Raw genomic sequence first — 21,158 nt, forward strand, 5'->3', positions numbered from 1 at the left:
CATCTTAGTACATGAAATAATACACGAAGGACACGTTTCCATGATTTGCATTCATACAAATAATTTGTGTCGATGAACAGTTTCCGCGTTGTGTATTTTTGGCAGGCGCGTGGCAGCCATGTCACGAGGCAAGAGAGTTGTTATCTGTCTTCTCCCGAAGTTTACCATATGTACAAATCAGCATCAGTTGTCAGTGGCTGGTGCGCGAGCTACGCTGTGAGAAACAGCGCCCCCCGCTGTGCACCTGACACACAGGTGACGTAATGGATTAAAGCAGCGCGTCCTCCATCACCTCCTAAATAAGGCTCTAGGCTCTATATACAAAGGAAGCTGGAGAAAGTTGCAGGAGGTACAATAGCACGACAGATACACACTGAGGGACAGATGATAAAACACAATGGTTACGGGGTAACTTGCTTTATTTGTTTCATGGAACCAACAAAAATATATATTCAAAGTGCAGATATGTCAACCCTCAAACAATTAAGGGATGCTCTACAATGCAACAATAATATCTGATGGTCCTTCAAATTAAAACGTATGTGCACTCTGCTCTTGTGTTTATGTTACTGACAAAGTGACACTATTTGTGCTGACCTATGTTCATAGACAGAAGATGTACTGCCTCGTCCTCCTCCTTTGCCTCGTGGTTTGGATTGATGTGGCAAAATTCTTCCTACATGCTCTGTTACTTACTTTCATACCGCCTGGTCTCCCTCCCTGAAACATATTGTTAGTCATACTGCAACAGAAATGCTAATACAACTGTAATAAATCATGTTTTGATGAGTGCATTACCTATGATGAAAGGAGAACTGCAGGACTACAGTGATTCTGTTGCTAAATAAAACAGTTCCCTTTGTTTTTCAGTATGTTGATCACTGGTATAAAAAAAGGATACAATTCATTGCATAGTTCAGTGCAGTATGCCAAAGCCGGTTCAAGGATGACAACTCTATGTAAATGATGAACCAATCATTTAATAATGTACAAAAAAAAGAATCAAGCACAAACATTTCCTGTGGTGGAAACACAACATTTGCTAGAATTCATCACAAAGTGTCACGTTAATGTGTCCCGTTGGGGAAGCAGTCTATTTATCAATTCTCTGTTGGCAACATTTACGGAAACCCGCTGTATCTGAATCAAGCACAGTTTCAGTAACAGACTACATTAACAAAAAACATTTCGAAAGGCACTTTTTCGTGCTGATGAGGACACAAACCATTCCCCATCCAAAGTTTCGGCGGCTCCCATGTCTGTGACCTCCTCCTCCAGCAGCCCGCGGAACAAAGTCAATGGTGGGCGGGACCACGGCGCTCCGCTTTCAGCCGTTTCCGAATGTCACGGAGATGATCTTGGGCTCCCATTGGCTCCTGTCTGCCAACACGTCACAATCATGATTAGAATTGATGATCGGACGAGCTGATTTCATTGTCTCGCAAAGGGGATCGGTGGGGAAATCTGCTGAATTTGAACAATCGCCTGATTTTGACATCAAATATGGTAGGTGGAAGAGTGACTTCACCTCGCTTCGGGAGAGCCCCCCCCCCCCCCTCCAGCTTGTGTATCTTGCTCGTGTCCGCCCGTAAGCACCGGGGTCACTTCGGGCGGCCATGCCAGGGCTCTGCAATTCACAGAATAGAAGCAAAAGTTTAGCTGCAGCTATCTACGGGTGGTGGGGGGGGCGCTAAGCTAATGCTAGCGTAGCTTGCATGCTAACAAGCCTTGGCCGGCTCGGACGTGGCCGCCCGAGGCCTGCGAGCTAACGCGAGCTCTCCGTGTGTCTCCGGTGTGCTTACCGGCGGCGTGTTTACCGTCTGGCCCGCGGGTGGTGAAAGTTATGGCACGAGCATTCCTCGTGAGGGAAATGCGTGCCCGAATCCACGAGCTGCTCCCCTCGGCGCAGTGCTAACCGGACGTGCACGGCGTTTGTTTTCGCTAATTCTCTCCCGTAATGTTTCCATATTGACTGCAGCCATGCGCAGTCAGCCTGCCAAAATAAACCCGCTGGATGCTTATTGGTCGCGTCAGAATCGCCGCATGTGGCATATTTCTGGCTTCATTGAAGAAGAAGAAGAAGAAGAAGAAAAAGAAGAAGAAGAAGAAGAAGAAGAAGACGACCCTCTTAAACGGAGCAGTGGGAGCGTTGCTAAGGTTACCGGAGGCTGCCGCGATCGCTCCTCAGTGAGCGGACACGCATGACGCACGTCGGCTCTGAATCCCGTCACTCTGCATCTCAGTTCAATAGTAACTTAGTCATGTGCGCGTGTGTGTGTGTGTGTGGGGGGGGGGGGGGGGGGGGGGGGGAGCAAGCCAGCTGTGTCTTTTTGGCATAACGCATAACTTGTAATTAATAGGTGCATGATAGTTACTACATAGTGACAAGCTTAAATAGTTTTCACTTCATGAATAGAACATTGTTTTAATGGGAACAACATCATCTATCAGCTTGATTGATAGTGTTATTGATGCTGCACAGTGGCTTGTCACAGCCTATTATACTGTGACTGACAATGGGTAATATATTATATGGCAAAGTGTTGACTGGCTGTCAATGATTTCATTAAACTGATCTGTGCACATCTCAACCACAGGAAAAAAGAACTAGTCCTTTGCTGTTTCAGTTCTTCTAAGCATGCTCAGTTGTCGCGACTCTGTCGTACACTTTAACTCCTAAGTGTAGTCTGCATTGCTCTCTCCTCAGCCGCATTACCCAGCTGTGTGCCAGGTACACTGAGACGCCATGAGGACAATCAAACTCATGCTGATGTAGAAAAATGGAGGTTTTGCTGTGATCTGCATGGCTGCCCCGTTCCCCTCCAGTGGCAGAATGGATGCATGGGCACAGAGGCGCGGGCTGCAGACTGTGAGTAGATCTCAAGTTGCATTTCAATATGAGCTGGAATATATATGTATATGTATGTATATATTTTTTAAGGCAAATCTTGAAATCACAACAAATTGAAAACAAAGCCCGTCGACGGCTGCTGCAGCTGTAGTCTTGAGACTGTGACAATGTCAGGGCTTAGAACTATGCAATAGTTGATTTGTTTGCTAAATTACTTTTATTCTAGCACTAGTCAAAACGCACATTTTTAGATCTGCTTTTAATGTGTAATTAATGCTGTTCTTATATGATGTCTTGAATTTATGTATATTTTAACCATGTAAAGCGTCTTTGACTACTTTGAAAAGCGCTATATAAATAAAATGTATTATTATTATTGAATTAATATTATGTCGTAATATTTAGACGTAAATCAGGAACACAGGCCTTCATCTTCTGTTCCATAAACCAAAGTTAGAGAAAATGCCATCAAGTGTCTGCGTTCCCTTTAAATGCTTTATCTCCTTGACCTGATCATCTAAAGTGAGTTCTTTATCTCTGCCACTGTCTCTCAGATGAACCTGCGCTCGGTGTTTACGGCTGAACAGCAGAGGACCCTCGAGCGTTACTATGATAACGGGATGACCAATCAGAGCAAGGCCTGCTTCCAGCTAATACTGCAGTGTGCTCAGGAGGCCAAGCTGGACTTCAGCGTGGTCCGGGTAGGTAGGCCCGTAAAGATATTCCCGCTTTTTTGTGTGCATGAGCTAAAGGCAAGCAGGACTCTGTCTGATTTGTGGGGCAAGTGACTGAGAATGCGTGAACTGATGTTTAGTCGTCAATTATTGTCCTCACTTAGCTGTATTGCTTACAGAACATTTTATTAAGTCATGTTTCTGAACTGGTTGCTCTTCTCGCCGCAGACATGGGTTGGCAATAAAAGACGTAAGCTCGCCTCCAAGGTGGAGCAGAACGGAGCCGTGTCTCATTCCTTACCCAGCCACGGACTCGCTGGGGGGTTGCTCTCCGGTCACTCGTTAGCAGGAGGTCCACTGTCCCACCACGGCCTGGCGGCTGTGGCGGCGGCGGCGGCGGGGCACCTGCTTCCCGCCGATGTGGCTGCAGCGCGCAACATCCAGAACCGTGTGCACCTCCTCCCGCCGTCCTCGTCCTTCCCGTCTTTCTCGTCGACATCTTCCTCCCCTTCCTCTTCCTCTCCCCATAGCAGCGGTAGCAACAACAACAGCGGCGACGTCATACTGACCGGGATTTACTCCCTCAACTCCGTCCCCCGCTCCCAACCGAGACCCCCGGCGCCCCCACCTCAGTCAGACTTTGATGTCCCCGCACACACGTCCCCACATCTGATCAGCCGGGCCCTGCAGAGCAGGAGCAGCTCCGCCTCCTCGCCTCTCCCCTCCAAGCTGGTCTCGCTCGCTCAGAACCTCCCGCCCCTTACATCTGCCTCAGGGCCGTTAGTCTACACTGCAGTCAGGAAGGGGGCTTTGTCCGTCGGGGAGGCTGGGGCAAGTGCAGGAGAAGGGGCAGTACCTCTCAGCTGGACTAGGCAGTACGGTAGAGTGCAAACTCGCCCTTGGTCCTCTTCCTCCCTGCCCCAACCTCAGCCTCAGCCCGGACCTCACTCCAACCCTCAACCTCAACCAGCGGCCCCTCAGAAGACGCGGGTCACCCTCTCGGTGCAAAACTCAAGTCCCTCGTCCAAACAGACACCTCGTATCCAGCAGGTCTTCACCTTGTCCGAGGGAAGCGAGGGGGACACACTCAGAGACTCTCCCGCTCGCTTGGGTCAAGGGTCGACGAGGAAAAGCCAGGAGACGGCACATTCCCTGGACCCCAGTCAGAACTTCTCCATTGCCATGGAAACCGGAAATGAAGAAGACGAGTGGCAAAGGGAGGAGGAGCTGGCCAGTATGGCCACCCAGACCCACCTCCACAGGGAGCAGACGTCGAGCAGACAATCTGAAGCATCTCTGGCGAGAAGAGAGCACACGCCGCCTATGACCGGCACCAGAACCGCACTCCTTCACGGCAACACAACTCTTCAGGGCAGCTACTGCGTCACAGCACAGACCTCACTGACAGGGGAACCCGGCTCACAGGTAGGAGACGTTTGCCGCTGCTTTCCTTCAAAGTGAATTAAAAAGACTTGAACCTGACACTGTGTGTGTGTGTGTGTGTGTGTGTGTGTGTGCAGACTCCACTTGGCGTGTCTGCCGCCCCCTGGGTTGTCAGCAACTCCAGAAAGAGAACAGTCAGTACCTTTTTGTTAATTTTGTGGTCTCTTTAAACACAACGCTTCAATATATAGTGCTGCAAAATAGTATTTGCCCCCTTTTTTGAGATGTTTTGCCCTACTTTACTTTGTTAGACAAGTTCTATTTAACTTATGTTTGGCTCTATCTTTGTCTAATATTAAAATTTGATGATCTAACATTTAATGTGAAATCACACCACTGTATATTATAGGGGGGGGAAGAGGATTTAAAGGCACCAGGTGTGCTGAATGGTTATAACCCTGACGCAGTCAGGCGGACTATCAACGGGAATATTCTGTACTTAGATGCAGATTTTGTGTTTTTAGCTGCAGGACCGGACCCAGTTCAGCGACGCGGATCTCATTCAACTGAAGCGCTACTGGGACCGAGGCATGACCAGCCTGGGCTCGGTCTGCAGGGAAAAGATCAACGCTGCAGCCAACCAACTCAATGTGGACACTGAAATAGTCAAGGTAACCCACTCCAACTCTCATTTGTCAAAACCTATAGACCAGCGTCCCCGGGCTATAGTGTCTGCATCCGGCCACTCGTCCATGTGACACGGGAGTAGTGTGGATGTAACCGTAGTGAAAACAACCGTTTGACACAACCTTTCGAGAGCTGAAGGAAAACTTCCTGTTTTCTTGCTCAAAGTTGTGTAAAAGTCAACCAGTGCCACCGTAGCAATGCTTATGGACTAGTTCCTCAGTCCTGACACACTCACGCGCAGGGTGTAAAGGAGAAGCTTTGCCCATGCAGCATTCATTTAGTCAAGGCTCCATTTTTATTTTGCAAACTTTTTGTTTTTCTTTCTCTCTCTGACCCCACCTTCACATTTATCACACTTTATTTTGAAAAGCCAACAGCTACCACTGAATTGCGGCCCAGCATTTCTCTTCAACGTGTGTGACTCTTACCCGCCTTGTGTTTTCCCAACTGGCAGACGTGGATCAGTAACAGACGGAGGAAGTACCGCCTGATGGGTATTGAAATCCCTCCACCCAGAGGCGGGCCCGCCGTATTCTCAAGCTCATCGCCGGGAAACAAATCCCCGGCGGCGCTCAGCCCCGACGAGGCGGGACTCCGAACGCCCGAACTCGGAGACGACTTGAATGACGAGGGATCCCTCTGCCTGTCTGAAGGTTCGGCCGCTACCACGGCGCATCACCCCCCACCCGCCCCCTCAAACGGCGCGGCATTCACATGAACTGTGTTTCTCAGCATTCCACCCTCTCTTTCTCTCACTTCTAGACTACATGGACGAATCCCAGCAAAGGGACGAAGAAGACGGGATCGACGTGTCCACTGCTACTGCACTGGTCAATCATGTGGTACGTAGATATTGCGGCACAGCCTCATTCAATTCTGTCACTTCGGGAAAGCCACTGGTAGAGATAGTGACACTCAATTACTAAGGCTATCAGGCGAATCAGAGGTTGTGCACGCTAATCAAACACAAGTTCATATGTCTGCTGTCATATGTTCATTGCATACGCAATCAAAACCGGAGTAGATAACAGTCGTCGCAGCGCTCTCATCGTGATCGAATCTCTGCGCCTGTTTCAACAGAAGATCGAAGTCATTGACGAGGTGGGCGAATACGGAGACGATGAAGATGACGACTTGCTGGCTTCAGACCTGGACCAAATGCAGAGCATGCTGGAGTTCAAGGTGAACACAAAAACGGGTTTATGGCCGACGTTTTACGCCAAATAAAAAGCACTTCCAATAACGTCTCGCCTTTTTGGCTTTCGAACGTTGCAGCACGAGGAAGTGCAGTTCTTGGAGATTGAGCTAGAGAACCAAAAACAAAAGTACGACGAGCTGGCGAGCTTCACGAAGAGCCTCCTCAGCGCCGTGAGGACCAACGACCTGGAGAGACAGCAGGTACGCACGCCGCCGCGTTCACACGCCTCCTCCTTCGCCGGTCGCCGTTTCTCACCCGCGGGGGGTTCCCGGCGGTCATTCTGTGTGTTCAGGAACTGATGGCCAGCCTACCTCAGCCTTCGGACCAGGACTGGGACACGACGGGGGAGACGGGAACTGACGCGTCTTGCGACCACAGCGGATCCCCGGTGGCGGAGAGACCGCCGGCCCCGTCGAAACAAGAAGTCCCGCTGGCCCCCGTACACAAAGAAGAGCCGTCGACGGAAGTTAGCGAGCCCTCTGCATCAGAGGAGCGACTGCAGGAGGCGGTTGCAGAACAAAAGTGACCATGTCATGTGCATCCGCTCGCATAGACTCATACAGATGTTTTAACACTGATTTTGGACTATATGGTTTTACGCACACACACACACACGCTCCGGTAAACCCATGCTCTACGCCCAGTGCCTGTGGATTGACGTTTCACTACGACTGTTGGGCTGACAAATGCCTTTTTTAATGCATATCATGCCTTGCTCTGGACCGGTCCGGAGAGAACAATAAACAACCTCTAACTTATCTGAATGGCTGTTTGTTTCACTGAGAGGAAATGTCACTTCTCCCATCAGTCAGCACAGCAGAAAAGCAAAGCAACTGTCCAAAGAATAATGGTCACCTGTAGTGGCCAATTATTTTGTGTTGCAGTTGTAGGCTTCAAACTAAATAACCAGCATTTCAATCATGAAAGTCAACCACGAATCACATACAATAACGTCAATGGCATTAACTATACCATACGCACACCTATACCATACGCATACAGGTACCAGGGGGGGGGGGGCAGGAACGAGCGACATCCAGGACGATTGACAATGACGCGACAAATGACACAAGAGACACACGGCTTAGATACACTAGGGAGGTGGCGGAAAACTACAAAATAAGACAGGACGTGAACCACACCGTGACAATAGCCATTGTCACTTACACAAACCATTATTGTTTGTTGCCTTAAGATGATTTAGTTGCCGTATTAGATTCACAATTGCATTTTAAATGGTGAGTTGTGCCCATGAACAAGAGGTGTAGTGTTTTACATTATCTCACCGCACAAACGCTTTGTGCTGGTGGATGGGAGAGAGCTGGAGGGGAAAGTGGATGAGTTTTAATCCTCTTATTCCCTCTTGGACTCCGGATGGACAGGCTTATGAAACAGTGGCTTTAAAACATTCAACTTACACCCTTAAGATCAGAGGCTTAGATTTCTGGCTCACCACCAAGAGTCTGTTGTGCCTCCTAATTTTACCCTGCGTCAGTCAGGAACTAAACTCCTTTGTCCTTTTTAGCAGCACGGGGCTATTTCCGTTTCTCAAGCGAATGCTCCATCACCGTGATGCATATACGTCCACGCGCAGGGGTCACGTCCCCCACGCAGCCGCGTCCTCTAGATCCCCACATCCGTCGCTTTGGTTCGGACGGGGGGGGAATCCTTCACTGAGTTGCGTCACAAATACGTCAATAAATTCTCATTCACTGACGACCAGGTACCACGATAGCCGCCATATTCGCATCCATGGCAGGGTAGCGGCGCTCTAGGCAAGCGTGTGGTCCAGATAAACAGCATCAACCACCACCCCCCACCCCCCAGCAGCGACCCCCCCGGACCTCCGATCCCCACAGCGGCCCGCGGCCACACGGCTCGGATCTGGTCATCGAAGCAGGACAGCCGGACTTCCACGGAGGGGAAGACATGCAACGTGGAGCCGGGGTCTAGGACTGCGATGCCGTAGACTTGGAGAGCAATCCTGGCACAAGATGGAGGTAAACAGCGTCTGTAGTGAGGTGAGTTGATAAACGCCCGCTTCGATTAACCGCGTATTTAACATCGTTTGGCTCCGTCCCGTTAAGTTAGCGTGCCCCGCTAGACAGGCTAGAACTTACATTCGCGTCACGACGTGCAGCGCACCGTGATGCATGCTAACGGGCTAGCTAATGCTAACAGCTGGTTCGGTGTTTATTTTTGTTGCCCCGTTCGGGTTTATTTGTTTGACCGCTGCCCTTTTGCGGGCACGCGGTGCCGCTCGCCGCTCCGCGGAGGCGGCGGGGCTCCGCGTCCAGCGACGCGTGACCCGCTCCGAGCTTTTGTTGTTATTTACACTCCTCGAGAGGAGTTTGCCTCGCAGCTAGCCTAGCTTGTGTAGCATTAGCATTGGAGTTAGCCTGCTAGCTGACAGCCCGCACGCTTGAAACTTTGGGAGACAAGTTTTTATTGAGCCTCCACCGTGTGTTTAATGGAGAGCCGGCGACGTGTTTGTGTGTGTTCGGGGCACAGAACGCGTCAGAGGCGTTGCAGTTAATCAAAGTTTAGCAGTAGCTGGGTCGGATTTGGTCAGACAGTCTTCTGAAGTGAGGTCTGGCTTGGCAGCAGCTCAAGTAAAAACAGTGATGCGGATGTTCGCTTTGACCGCCGTTCAACACGTGTAATAACAGTCTTTCTTTTATCTTTTGAAAAAGCTATTCGTCAACACGTAAACTGATATTATATGTGCGTTTAAAACGCATTAGCAGAGCTGCATATTCTGTCCACCGGGATCATAACAAGAAACTCTTTAATATAATGTCACCCGCTGAATTACATGTGAGCTGATTCGCCATCTTTCTGTGAACCCAAAACCTTTAAATATATATATATATATATATATATATATATATATGTGTGTGTTTTTCTCTAAATGGTGCGTGGTGACAACTGTGGAGAGGCTCCGTGTGCGCGTGCACGGGCCCCACGTTGAAGTGTCTTCTCATGTGCAGCTAAGCCGGCCCGACAACATAAACCGGTGCGGTTCTTTCACACCTCCGGCCCGACGGACTGCAGGCAGATCGCTATTGCCACGTGCATTTATGACCTGGTCCCCCCCCCCCCCCCCCCCAACACCACCACCACCACCCACCCAACGCCCCCATCACACCTCGCTTGTGTTTGGAAGACTTCTACCACTTCATCTTTTGGCAAAGCTGTAGAATGAGCTCCTCTGTGTAGGTGGCATGGAAATATTGAATAATTCATCACCTGTTGGTCTCGGAATATTGAAGTGTCTCATAATAATAATAATGTCTCATAATGTAATCTTGCCACAAGTTAAGCCCTTAAAAAAAAAAAAGAAATCCTATTTGAAAGCCACCAGGACAGCAGACGCACATAGTGAACACGCATCTCTACACTCCCGCTGTGGGCTGCCGGTCACGCTGGCTCTTTAATGCACTCACCTGTTTAAATTTTAAATGCATGTTATCAAAAGGATTGCGCACCACTCGGTGGCTGTGAGATGAGACCATGTACGAGGTGGCTGATGGCTGAAAAAGACTCTCCCTGGTTGTGCTGCGAGTGTAGGCTGCACGAGCCGCGATGAGCCACAGCTAAAGGTGGGAGTGAAAATGTATGTGTGAATTATGACACAATCACTGTCCTGGCTTCTGAGACGCACCCGGGCTTGCATTTTTATTCCTCTGTGATAAGAGCACACCGGGGCAGATTAAATTTACGTCGTTTACGTCGATGACATCACGCCACGGTGCTACGGCCATCGGCGAGCCAGGTCAAGTCAAGTCATTTTATTTTGTATAGCCCATAATCGCAAATTACAAATTTGCCTCAGAGGGCTTTACAGTCTGTACACATACAACATCCTCTGCCCCGAAACCCACCATCGGCACAGGAAAAACTCCCCAAAAAATGAAAAAACCCTTACAAGAGGGAAAAAAGGGAAGAAACGTGCATTTTGTTGGCCTCCGTTGTGTGCAGGTACGTGAGTGTATGTTGGTGGCTCCACCTACTGAGTGGGCTCGCGTAGCGCTATGACTCATCCCCCCCCCCCAACGCACCCCCTCTTCCGAGGCTTGATGGAATTCAACACACAAACACACTGGACTGAATACATCATGCGGGCTGAGCTTTGGCACAGAATTGAAATATGCAGACCTGGTTAAACGTTTCAGCGGTCAGTTTGCTGTGCGAATTACTCGCGGTTGCTGAAATATATCTGACATTCCTCTGCTGACAGTGTCACAGTGTCACACATCAAGGCGGCTAAATAAATGTCCAACTGTAGTCCTTTTAAACTAACACGCTATCAGGCCGAAACCCCAGAAGGAGCTGGACCCCCAGTGTCTTCTGAAGAGGTCGAATGCCGCCTGCAGCCCCAACGAACACCAGACTCCGATCCAGTCAGACATGTTGTTTTGCCCTGGCTGGGGATTAAGCTAGAATGCTAATAATGAGGGGCTTTATGGGGACAGGATGAGCGCCGGACAGCTGGTCGGGCTTAGGCCGCACCAACTCCGTACTTTTTTTCCTTTTTTTTTTTTTGACAACAAACGAGAGCGTGAGCTGGAAAAGCGAAAGCGGGCCGTCAGCGCATGTGACTCATTGATTTGATCTGTCCTCCGTCATACATGTGGGCGGGCGGCAGCTGCACTCATAGCCCTGCTCAGCGAAAAAAACAAAACCAAGGATGAGCAACCTCCGTGAAAGTGTTTTGCTGTCGCCGACTCTGATGAAGCCTCTTGCCTTCGCCGCAGGTCAACGGACATGAGATCATGGACGAGCCCATGGAGGAGGGAGAGTCTTTCTCACACTGCGTAAGTAAGCGACGGGCCCGCGGGTCGTTTATGGGGACGGACGTGCGGTATTCATCAGATACCGTTTTTGGCGTAGGATGAAGATACGTACGAGGAGATTCCGATCACCCACCACGTGAAGGAAGGCTGCGAGAAAGCGGATCCATCGCAGTTCGAGCTGCTCAAAGTCCTCGGCCAAGGCTCCTTCGGCAAGGTGGGGAAACTGAGCGGACAAAGCTTCCAAAGGTTGTGCCGTTGTTTCTTGTCCTTCTCACGGTCTTCCTTTTCTCTCAGGTGTTTCTGGTCAGGAAGATCTTGGGCCCAGATGCTGGTCAGTTATATGCAATGAAAGTCCTAAAAAAGGCATCCTTGAAAGGTAAAGCAACTTTGTTTTCAGTCTGGATATCCCCAAAGCGCTCTGTCCTCACTTCCTGTTTTGTCTCTACAGTCAGGGACAGAGTTCGCACTAAGATGGAAAGAGACATTTTAGTGGAAGTCAATCATCCCTTCATAGTGAAGCTGCACTACGGTAAGAGAAACTCTTATTTACATGATGCACAGCTGATTTTTTATATATATATATAAATAATCCTACAGGTGACATCCCAGTTCCAGCCAGAAACATTATCAGACTTGTGATAAATGGTTATAACAAAAATATTCAACAGTAATTGGTCCTTCGAAGTCAAGTTTATGTTAGATTAGAGTTTAACAGATTTACCGCTTGACTGTGATTGAGCTAATATCTGATGTTATTCTGCTATGATATCAATATCATTCATTGACTTGTTTTCACGTCTCACAGCCTTTCAGACAGAAGGGAAACTGTATTTAATACTGGACTTTCTCAGGGGAGGGGATGTATTCACTCGCCTATCCAAAGAGGTAAGCTCACATCCTGTTGCTCAACATGTCTTTGTACTAAAGTTTATAGTCCATTTGCAACTGTTTGTCTGGAAAGAAAAGTACATCATGTCCATGTCACTCTATTAATAGTATTTATTGGTGTGTTTTTTTTGGAAAAATGTTAAGCTGACAGCTGCAAATGGACCAGGTGCACATTTACTATGCAGAAAAGGTCATTTCCTAAGAACCTACTCATGAACAGGTTCATTTTCTTGCGTTTTTGGTTTGCTTATTATTCAGATTGAGGCTTGAATTCCTTCCTCCGTTTTTTTGGTTTAGTTTTTTGGGTTGTTGTTGTCAATGTGATGCTTAGCCCGGTCCTCTCTCAAATGCCTTCAATGCGAGATTGTTCCCGAGACAGACCTTGTGTTGGAAGCATGTCTCAGAGCCAAAGCGATAGCTGCCGGCAAATGTCAAAATCAACAGCTTGCCGAGTCGTGTAACGTATTTGAAATGTTGATACTGTGACAATAATAACACTCTGTTTTCTCTGTTTGTGGTCACTGAAGCTTGATATTGAAGTTGTCTTTTTTTTTTCTTTCTTTGCTGCTGTATATCTCTTTTCTCCTTAGTTCAGAGAGTAAATTTGTCCAGTTCTTATCAGGTTATGTTTACAGAGGAAGATGTGAAATTCTACCTTGCAGAGCTGGCCCTGGCCCTCGACCACTTGCACAGCCTGGGCATAGTTTACAGAGATCTAAAGCCGGAGAAGTAAGGATCCCAGACTTCACCGTCACCTTTTGATCACACAACTGGTTTCAGGCCTTAACTACACCAAACATCTGTCGTCACAGCGACCTAAACCAACAAACACACTGCTGACTTAAGATATGTTGTAATAGTATTTGAAGCTCACCCCCCACCCCCTCCATTGAAAACCTGCTTCATGTCTTTCAGCATCTTACTTGATGAAGCTGGACACATAAAGTTAACAGGTATGTTTTTGACTTGAAGCTTTATACCGAATACTTTGCCTTTTTAACTTTTTTTATTGTATAAATGTTATTTTTATATTCAAAATCCAATCTAGTTAACGGCCTTTAATTACACTGTTTCATGGTAAATGTCTCCTTTACTCAGAATGGATTCAGAATTCCGTTTTTGTCCTCCGACTTACTCTCCGCAGCGTTTAAGAAGGGGCACACTCACTAGATGTGGCCGCGCGGGCGGCTGTGTGTCTCACCATTTTGCTTTGCATTGCTGTCTCGCAGACTTTGGTTTGAGTAAAGAGTCAGTAGATGCTGATAAGAAGGCTTATTCCTTCTGTGGTACGGTGGAGTATATGGCCCCTGAGGTGGTCAACCGGAGAGGACACACACAGAGCGCGGACTGGTGGTCTCTGGGAGTGCTTATGGTACACAAACTGCCTTAATCAATAATATTAAAAACTGAGCAAAAATTTAAAAAAAACTCCGTTGCTGATATTCCCTTTGGTCTCACCGCAGTTTGAGATGCTAACGGGGACGCTACCATTCCAAGGGAAAGACCGAAATGAAACCATGAACATGATTCTCAAGTGAGCCCCCGTGACACTCAAATGCTTTGCAAGAAACGGCCGCAGCTTGTCGCCGTGTCCGTATCCACCTGCCGCCCTCTGCTCTGCTTTGCCCCCTCCAGGGCAAAGTTGGGAATGCCCCAGTTCCTGAGTTTGGAAGCCCAGAGTTTGCTGAGAATGCTGTTCAAACGTAACCCTGCGAACCGGCTAGGTAAGGGCGCCAGTGAGTGAGTGGAGTGAGGTGAGTGAGTGAGTGTGTGTGTGTGTGGACCTGTTGGACTGAAAGGAAACGGCCCGCGTGTGGGTCTGTACTCGCTTTGCGCCACTCGCTGGCCCTTGTCTACATTTTGGCACCCGCTTAATTCCCATGCTAGGAGAGGAAAAATGTGCGAACGTGTTGTTGACCCTGTGCAAACAATAAAAGCTGCCGTGCCAGGTTAACTGAACCAGAGCGATCCGTGTCTTTAGGGGCCGGGCCCGACGGAGTGGAGGAGATCAAACGGCACGCTTTCTTTTCCACCATCGACTGGAATGTGAGCGCACACAAACACACACACGCACACAGCTACTCATTTCTCACACACACATAACTCTCCAGCTTCTGGTGAGGCTTCACACCTATCAAACGGTTGGCTTGTGAAGTTCTGGCCATCAGTGTCGTGTGTGTGTCTGGGCAGAGGGCCAGTTCTCAATGTGTGTGCGATAATAGCGCGGCATGAGTGTTCATGAGCCTGCAGGATGCTGTTGGCTGGCCCGGGCTACAGAAAGCGAGATGGGAGCTGGTTAATCTGGGAAGGGGCCTCCTTGGCAAAACAGCCTGCGGCGGGGTTTAGTTTCTAACTGTGTGTGTGTGTGTGTGTGTGTGTGTGTGTGTGTGTGTGTGTGTGTGCGCGCGCATATGGATTACCTGCAGACACTGTACAGGAGAGAGCTCCAGCCCCCGTTCAAGCCTGCAGCAGGTAAACCAGATGACACCTTCTGCTTTGACCCAGAGTTCACCGCTAAAACGCCTAAAGGTAAGTTCATACCCATACACACACACACACACAATTCTTCTCTTAAAAACAACAGTCACTCCTCCAGCCAGAGAAACTTACAAGAAATGACTCCAAATTTGCTCAGGTGTGTGTGTGTTCACCTGGTTATGACGTGTCTTCTGTACGTGTAGACTCCCCAGGTATCCCCCCCAGTGCGAACGCCCACCAGCTCTTCAAAGGCTTCAGTTTTGTTGCTCCAAACCCGATGGACGAGAACAAGAGCTCCCCGCTGCTCAGCATACTCCCCATAGTCCAGGTATAGCCGTTACGCTGCGAATCTCTGTCACACACTATACACGTTCACCATTAGCATGTCAACTTGTGACCCTCAATTGGTGCACAAAAATAAAAACCGAATAATTACCATTTATCTCCGTGATTTTTTTGTTTTGTTTCATAATGTTCGTTCAACCTGTAGCTGTTAATGAACATTCATCACTTCACCCCTTTTAGTGATGGATGAAACCTCTTTAGGCCTTCTTGCACTATTCACTGCAAACTTACATCTGGATTTCTGGGTAATTGTAAAGTCACAGTTCTATGTGACGGGTCCACGGCAGAGCTACAACACGTATGAACAGAACCTTTTCTGATTACTATCCACCCGTTTGAATGTTCCTTCCAGATGCACGGGGGCTCGACCAAGTTCTCCGATCTTTACGAGCTGCAGGAGGACATTGGTGTGGGCTCCTACTCCATTTGTAAACGCTGTGTACACCGAGTCTCTGCCATGGACTACGCTGTGAAGGTAGTAAGTCTTTTTCCTATTCTGCATCAATAGTTGCACCGAGAATGCGTTTGTGGGAAAACCTTTTCATGAAGATATTTGGCTGTATGGTTTTATTAAGATAAAAAAATAAATGTTTTCTCAATTTTCGCAGCAGCTTTAAGTAAACTGGATGACTAGTATGAGTTGTGCGATATTCCTTCATTAGTATCTGTAGAATGCGGGTTCAAAAAAGCTTCCGAACATCAAGACCGTGTGAAATAGTGGGACATTGGTTAAGCAGACCTGCTGCGGTTAGTGCGTCCAACAGAGCAGCAGATGGCAGCAGAGCTGAAGCCACGCCGCTGCCGCTGTCGTCGTCTTGGCAAATTTTCTGCTCTGATTTCCTATTCGGCCCGGGAGACTCTGTAATTTGACGAGCTGCTCAGCCCTGTGTTTCTTTCTGTCTCAGATTATAGACAAAAGTAAGCGGGACCCTTCTGAAGAGATCGAAATCCTGATGCGATACGGACAGCATCCCAACATCATCACGCTGAAAGACGTCAGTAATATTTCGCACCGTTAGTTTTGGGGTTTTTTTTGCTCCCGTACTTACTGTGTGTGTGTGTGTGTGTGAGCCAGGTGTATGACGAGGGCAGGTATGTCTACCTCGTGACTGAGCTAATGAAGGGAGGGGAGCTGCTGGACAAGATCCTCAGGCAGAAGTTCTTCTCTGAGAGAGAGGCCAGTGCTGTGCTCTACACCATCACCAAGACTGTTGACTACCTCCACTGCCAAGGGGTGAGCGGACGCATGCATCCACCCGTGTGAGCACAAGATGAGAATTCGGGGACCACCTCCTCCTGAGATTTTGGCCTCTCCGCTCCTCTCAGGTGGTGCACCGAGACCTGAAGCCCAGTAACATCCTATACATGGATGACTCGGGGAACCCAGACTCCATCAGGATCTGTGACTTTGGATTTGCCAAACAGCTTCGGGGAGGCAACGGCCTGCTCCTCACGCCCTGTTACACCGCCAACTTTGTGGCGCCAGAGGTGAGAAACGACGGGAACGTAAAGTGGCAAATTGCACAGACTTGGCAGCAGAAAGCAGTTTTGTATTTGTAGGTGAGCTCGTATGAGGGAAGAGTAGCGTGTAAAGACAAGTTTCATCAGTCATTTTTTGTATTCCTGTCAGTGTGACTCCCTAAAGGTTTGCCTTTCTTTGTTTGGGTGGTCCAGGTACTTATGCGACAAGGTTATGATGCGGCCTGTGATATATGGAGTCTTGGAGTTCTACTGTATACTATGCTGGCAGGGTAAGACAACACTTGGATGGGAATGATTCATTGTGAAGTGTTTTCAACCAGCCTAAAGCCTTCGCTTGTGCAGTTGATGTTATTACTTTCTAAACTCACTACGATTTCAAATAGTTGAACTCATGATGTGTTTAATCCCTGCAAAGTTACACTTTCCTTACGGCTGCTTTTTAACGCCCCCGGCAGGTACACGCCGTTTGCTAACGGCCCAAACGACACGCCGGAGGAGATCCTCCTGCGGATAGGATCGGGAAAGTTCTCTCTGACCGGTGGCAACTGGGACACGGTATCGGACACCTCAAAGGTACACGGTGTCACTGGAGCTGATAAGCTTTGGTGCTGTGACTTGAAAAGCTTAATTTCCAAAGTCTAATATTAATGATTTGGTTTCCTCTTGTCTCATGTCTATGAAGCACTTTGTAGAGTGAAAACGTGCAACAGAAATGTAATTTGGCTGTTTGCTCCTATTTGGATTCACTTCACAGTGCAGACTTATGAATCCTAACTCAAAGCTCTGTTGTAAAATGCCTGATGAACATAGTGAGGTTATCAATGGGAAACAAATATCCCATAAACACTTTTAAGATGTTCAGCGTCTTGAGTAGTTTTCATTACCTTCCAGGACCTGCTGTCCCATATGCTCCATGTGGACCCCCACCAGCGATACACAGCCGAGCAGGTGCTGAAGCACTCCTGGATCACCTGCAGAGATGCGCTACCACATTTCCAGCTCACACGCCACGACGCGCCGCATCTCGTGAAGGTGGGCAAATGTTTTTCCATTTATATCTGGAGATATACATCCCTCGTACAGACAAACGTGGTAGAACGTAAAGGCTTGTGGTTTCTCAAAGATTAGATCTCACTTAATTAAACCTGGAACCACATCTCTACGAAGCAGTGGTGGGTCTGAATTCTGCTCCATGATTCTGTTCCCTTGATATATGAAAGTGATTCATACACTCCTCACCTCATCCATTACTAATACCACAACCAACCAGGCAAACATCCCGCTTACTGATCCAGCCACTTATTCGGATCTAAAGCTTCTTTGAAACAACAACAAAAAAGGTTGGATTTCTGACATTACGTGTTTGGGGCTCAAGTGATTTGAGGTGTGAGAGCACTGTTGCTAGGCGACAAACAATTACAGGTAAAACTGAATCTTTTTAGTTTTTTGCACTCCAACATATTTAGGAACATGTGGGAATATAGAAAGTAAATTATTTTTATAAAAGAATTTCTGACATCCATCCTTACATTAATCATGAACTGGAAGCAACCAGAAACTTCACACAGAGCAGACTGGTCATTAACTCCATCCCGCCGTCATCACCCCCAGCACGAGCTCACAAGCAGTGCAGTCTCTCCATCACCCCCTACAGAGAGAGGTTGTCTGGGCGGCATCTGTATACCTAGTGCAAGGGGGAGGGAGTGCACCCATATGTGCAGTCTTCCTGCATATGAATCGGCCTCTCTTCTACGTCGCCACTCAATCAGATGCAACTCAAAGCCTGTGATCATAGATAGAGGTCTGAGCAAAGATCAACAGGAAACTGAGTGGCTCTTTGTGTTTTGATTCTCTTAACAGCTCTTTAACAGCATCATGCCTCCGTCCCTTTGACCCTCAGTGAATAAAGGCCCCCTTGTTGCCATCAAAACTGTGAATGTTATTTCCATGTGGTGCAACAGATAAGTTGCAACTCATAGAAGTACTTTTCTTCTTGGCGCTCCAGAACTACCTTGATTTATAAAGGGAAAGATTTAAGACGTTGCAAAAGGATCTGAACCCCGCGCTACAGAGAACGATCGGAGGTCTGATGACTGAGGGCCCGCCGGATTGGAGGCAGATTGTTGTGAAATTGCACCATTGATAGAAGCTCCTACAGCATCAGTATTGCGATCTATTAAAATATTTTCGGCGTCATCAACACTCCGCCGCCGCTAGCAGCAGGATGGGTGCTTCCGTTGATTCCACTGGCCACGTAGAATGCTCCCATTCTGCATATTTTCAGGAACTCTCTGGAGAAGTGCGCGTTACGAGATGAACAAATGTTGTGCAATACGACTTTAATTTAGCAAGATGGAGGAATGGCTCTGCTTCTTGTGTTGAGGGAATATATGAAGACGCTTTTCCAAATTGATGTTTTCATCAGACGGCAACCTACGAAAAAGTGAAGCCAGTGCGGAAGAGCATTTAAACTTGCATTCCTCAATTCACAAACAATGGCTCACATCCCCATCCTATTTACAGCCGATGATGTTATCATATGGAAACTATCAAGTTCCTCACCAAAAACAAAACTTACAAAACCGGCTGATCTCCGGCCCTTAAACAATGTAATGATGCAAAATCACAGCGCATGTGATAACAGAATCACATCAAAGCCAGATTCTTGCATCTATTCAATCAATTCATCCGTTCAAACGGCTTGTTCATGTTGTTGTGTTGTTTTCCAGGGAGCTATGGCTGCAACCTATTCCGCACTGAGCCAGAAGACGAGTCAGCCGGTGTTGGAGCCCGTGGCGGCGTCCAGTTTAGCCCAGAGACGCAGCATGAAGAAACTCACCTCAACTGACATGTAGACACACACACACACACCGCTCGCTCTCAGTTGGACTGTCATACGCAAACACACACACACACACACACACACACACACAAGTCCCAACCAGACAAACCTTTTCTGTTCAGTTTTTAATCTATTTATTTGGCGCGCACACACACACACACACCACACGCATAGTCACGATGTGGAGAAGTGGGCTGAGGGGAGACTCACATATCTTTAATTGCTGGGGAGACAGACTTGTATTTATTTCCACAGCTTTCATATGCACTTGCCCTCCTCGCCTTTCATTCTCCCTTCCTTGTGTTGGGAAGAAACACACCAGCTGATGTGCTCCTTCACTGTGATTGGCTGATTCCGAGCTGCTTTTGGTAAAACTGTGCCCCTCTCCCGCTCTGCTCTTCGTCTGCGCCCTGCGGTTTTCCCCCTCCTCAGTTCTCTCTTTCCCTCGTTGTTCGTCATGGTCTTAACTTCTCGTCTTTAAAGTGCAGCCGGGGTTCGTGTGTGAAGGTGCTGGCAGGGCGATGTGGACTGAGGGACATCGCAAGACATTTTCCTCATTTAAAAAAAAAAAAACTTTAAAAAAAAAAGATTCCCTCAAGATCAAAATCATCTGCCAGCACTTAGGTTCTATGAATGCATGTGTGGACGGAATGTGGATTTATTTTACCTTAAAATTTGCCGTCTGACTGCTGTCACTCTGTGATGCTAGCAGTGTATCAAAAAGAGAGTTTGAAGGTTGAACCATCTGGTAACAGTGACAGAAAAAAATATATATATATATACTGAAGTTGATGGCGACGATGAGGGGGGGCTGTAGGGATTTCTCTGGGGGGGACGGGACGCACCCCGTCGAACCAGAGAGGCTGAATTAAAAAGAAAGGAGAAAAAAAAAGTCCATGGATATCTCTTCAAAAAGACATTGTGGAAATTGTATGATATTGTATTTATTTCATTTGATTTTTAAGATTCTATTTTTCTTTCAAGTTCTGTATATATTGACATTAAAGATCATTATTGACATGCTTCCAGGCGTGAGGTGTTTTTTGTTTTTTTGTTCAGGCTGCTCGTGGAAAGCTGAAAACAGTCAAATGTTAAGAATGGCCGAGCCAAAATGTATTATTAAATAATAATACAACAGCAAGAGAGTGTAACTTTTGCTGAGCATTGTAGAGTTCTGTTATTCCATTATAGAGCAAAGCGTTTTCTGTTCTTGTAACTTTTGATGAGACAATGAAGATGTTTATAGCTTAGTAGCTTAGTTTTACGTTGGAGAACTACAAATCTCTAAAAAGTCAGCTTTTAATGAGTTTCATATTTTTAGTCAAAAGTCAACTTTCTGAAGAACTAAAGTAAGACCGTTATCCTTCAGTTTATCAGAAAAATTCAAATTTTAATTTCAGTATTGATGCATTTTTTCACTTAACAGTAAAGGAATGAAACATTGTAATCTGAAAAATACCTAAAAACGAGTTTTGTGGAGTAACAAGTATATGTGTATTTCAGATATAGGGCAGTATAGAGATTGGTTGTTTCT

The 21,158-nt window shown here is 47.5% G+C and overlaps 2 protein-coding genes and 1 long non-coding RNA gene across 6 annotated transcripts; 2 read left to right on the forward strand and 1 right to left on the reverse strand.

Moving 5' to 3' along the window:
* Window positions 1-960: 960 nt before the first annotated feature.
* On the reverse strand, window positions 961-2,210 carry LOC120818061 (uncharacterized). The gene is made up of 3 exons (XR_013467431.1): window positions 1,803-2,210; window positions 1,529-1,627; window positions 961-1,380 (listed from the first exon to the last, which is right to left on the reverse strand). It is a non-coding gene; the product is annotated as an uncharacterized LOC120818061 (long non-coding RNA).
* On the forward strand, window positions 1,285-7,551 carry hdx (highly divergent homeobox). Of its 3 annotated transcripts, XM_040174817.2 has the most exons (12): window positions 1,434-1,506; window positions 1,979-2,157; window positions 2,708-2,869; window positions 3,406-3,552; window positions 3,754-4,950; window positions 5,046-5,102; window positions 5,433-5,579; window positions 6,050-6,248; window positions 6,358-6,437; window positions 6,676-6,777; window positions 6,871-6,993; window positions 7,086-7,551. In XM_040174817.2, the coding sequence occupies exons 3-12, from the start codon at window positions 2,804-2,806 to the stop codon at window positions 7,317-7,319; spliced, it is 2,352 nt and encodes a 783-aa protein (XP_040030751.2). In that variant the 5' UTR covers window positions 1,434-1,506; window positions 1,979-2,157; window positions 2,708-2,803; the 3' UTR covers window positions 7,320-7,551. The 3 variants fall into 3 exon arrangements, with proteins under 3 accessions (XP_077957621.1, XP_077957622.1, XP_040030751.2); XM_078101495.1 differs by lacking the exon at window positions 1,979-2,157 and having other exon boundaries at window positions 1,285-1,506; XM_078101496.1 differs by lacking the exon at window positions 1,979-2,157 and having other exon boundaries at window positions 1,285-1,506; window positions 6,679-6,777.
* Window positions 7,552-8,359: 808 nt separating this feature from the next.
* rps6kal (ribosomal protein S6 kinase a, like) lies at window positions 8,360-20,647 on the forward strand. Of its 2 annotated transcripts, none has more exons than XM_040174214.2 (22): window positions 8,360-8,814; window positions 11,551-11,610; window positions 11,687-11,803; window positions 11,884-11,965; window positions 12,038-12,118; window positions 12,395-12,474; window positions 13,100-13,206; window positions 13,393-13,430; window positions 13,707-13,849; window positions 13,941-14,011; window positions 14,113-14,201; window positions 14,459-14,523; window positions 14,904-15,006; window positions 15,159-15,283; window positions 15,653-15,775; window positions 16,206-16,295; window positions 16,376-16,534; window positions 16,627-16,788; window positions 16,975-17,051; window positions 17,238-17,355; window positions 17,674-17,814; window positions 19,512-20,647. In XM_040174214.2, the coding sequence occupies exons 1-22, from the start codon at window positions 8,788-8,790 to the stop codon at window positions 19,635-19,637; spliced, it is 2,184 nt and encodes a 727-aa protein (XP_040030148.1). In that variant the 5' UTR covers window positions 8,360-8,787; the 3' UTR covers window positions 19,638-20,647. The 2 variants fall into 2 exon arrangements, with proteins under 2 accessions (XP_040030148.1, XP_077957623.1); XM_078101497.1 differs by having other exon boundaries at window positions 8,364-8,814; window positions 15,653-15,778.
* Window positions 20,648-21,158: the final 511 nt, after the last annotated feature.

The sequence above is a fragment of the Gasterosteus aculeatus genome, chromosome 4 (genome assembly GCF_964276395.1).
Source record: "Gasterosteus aculeatus chromosome 4, fGasAcu3.hap1.1, whole genome shotgun sequence".
NCBI classification, from domain to species: domain Eukaryota; kingdom Metazoa; phylum Chordata; class Actinopteri; order Perciformes; family Gasterosteidae; genus Gasterosteus; species Gasterosteus aculeatus.

Excerpts from the sequence above, each read along its gene's own strand:
- hdx (XM_078101495.1), top strand. The coding sequence starts at position 2,804 with ATGGCTGCCCCGTTCCCCTCCAGTGGCAGAATGGATGCATGGGCACAG. Across the intron at positions 2,870-3,405 it reads AGAGGCGCGGGCTGCAGACT|ATGAACCTGCGCTCGGTGTT; the intron begins GTGAGTAGATCT and ends ACTGTCTCTCAG. Across the intron at positions 5,580-6,049 it reads TGGACACTGAAATAGTCAAG|ACGTGGATCAGTAACAGACG; the intron begins GTAACCCACTCC and ends CCCAACTGGCAG.
- rps6kal (XM_078101497.1), top strand. The coding sequence starts at position 8,788 with ATGGAGGTAAACAGCGTCTGTAGTGAG. Across the intron at positions 8,815-11,550 it reads TAAACAGCGTCTGTAGTGAG|GTCAACGGACATGAGATCAT; the intron begins GTGAGTTGATAA and ends CCTTCGCCGCAG. Across the intron at positions 11,611-11,686 it reads GAGAGTCTTTCTCACACTGC|GATGAAGATACGTACGAGGA; the intron begins GTAAGTAAGCGA and ends TTTTTGGCGTAG.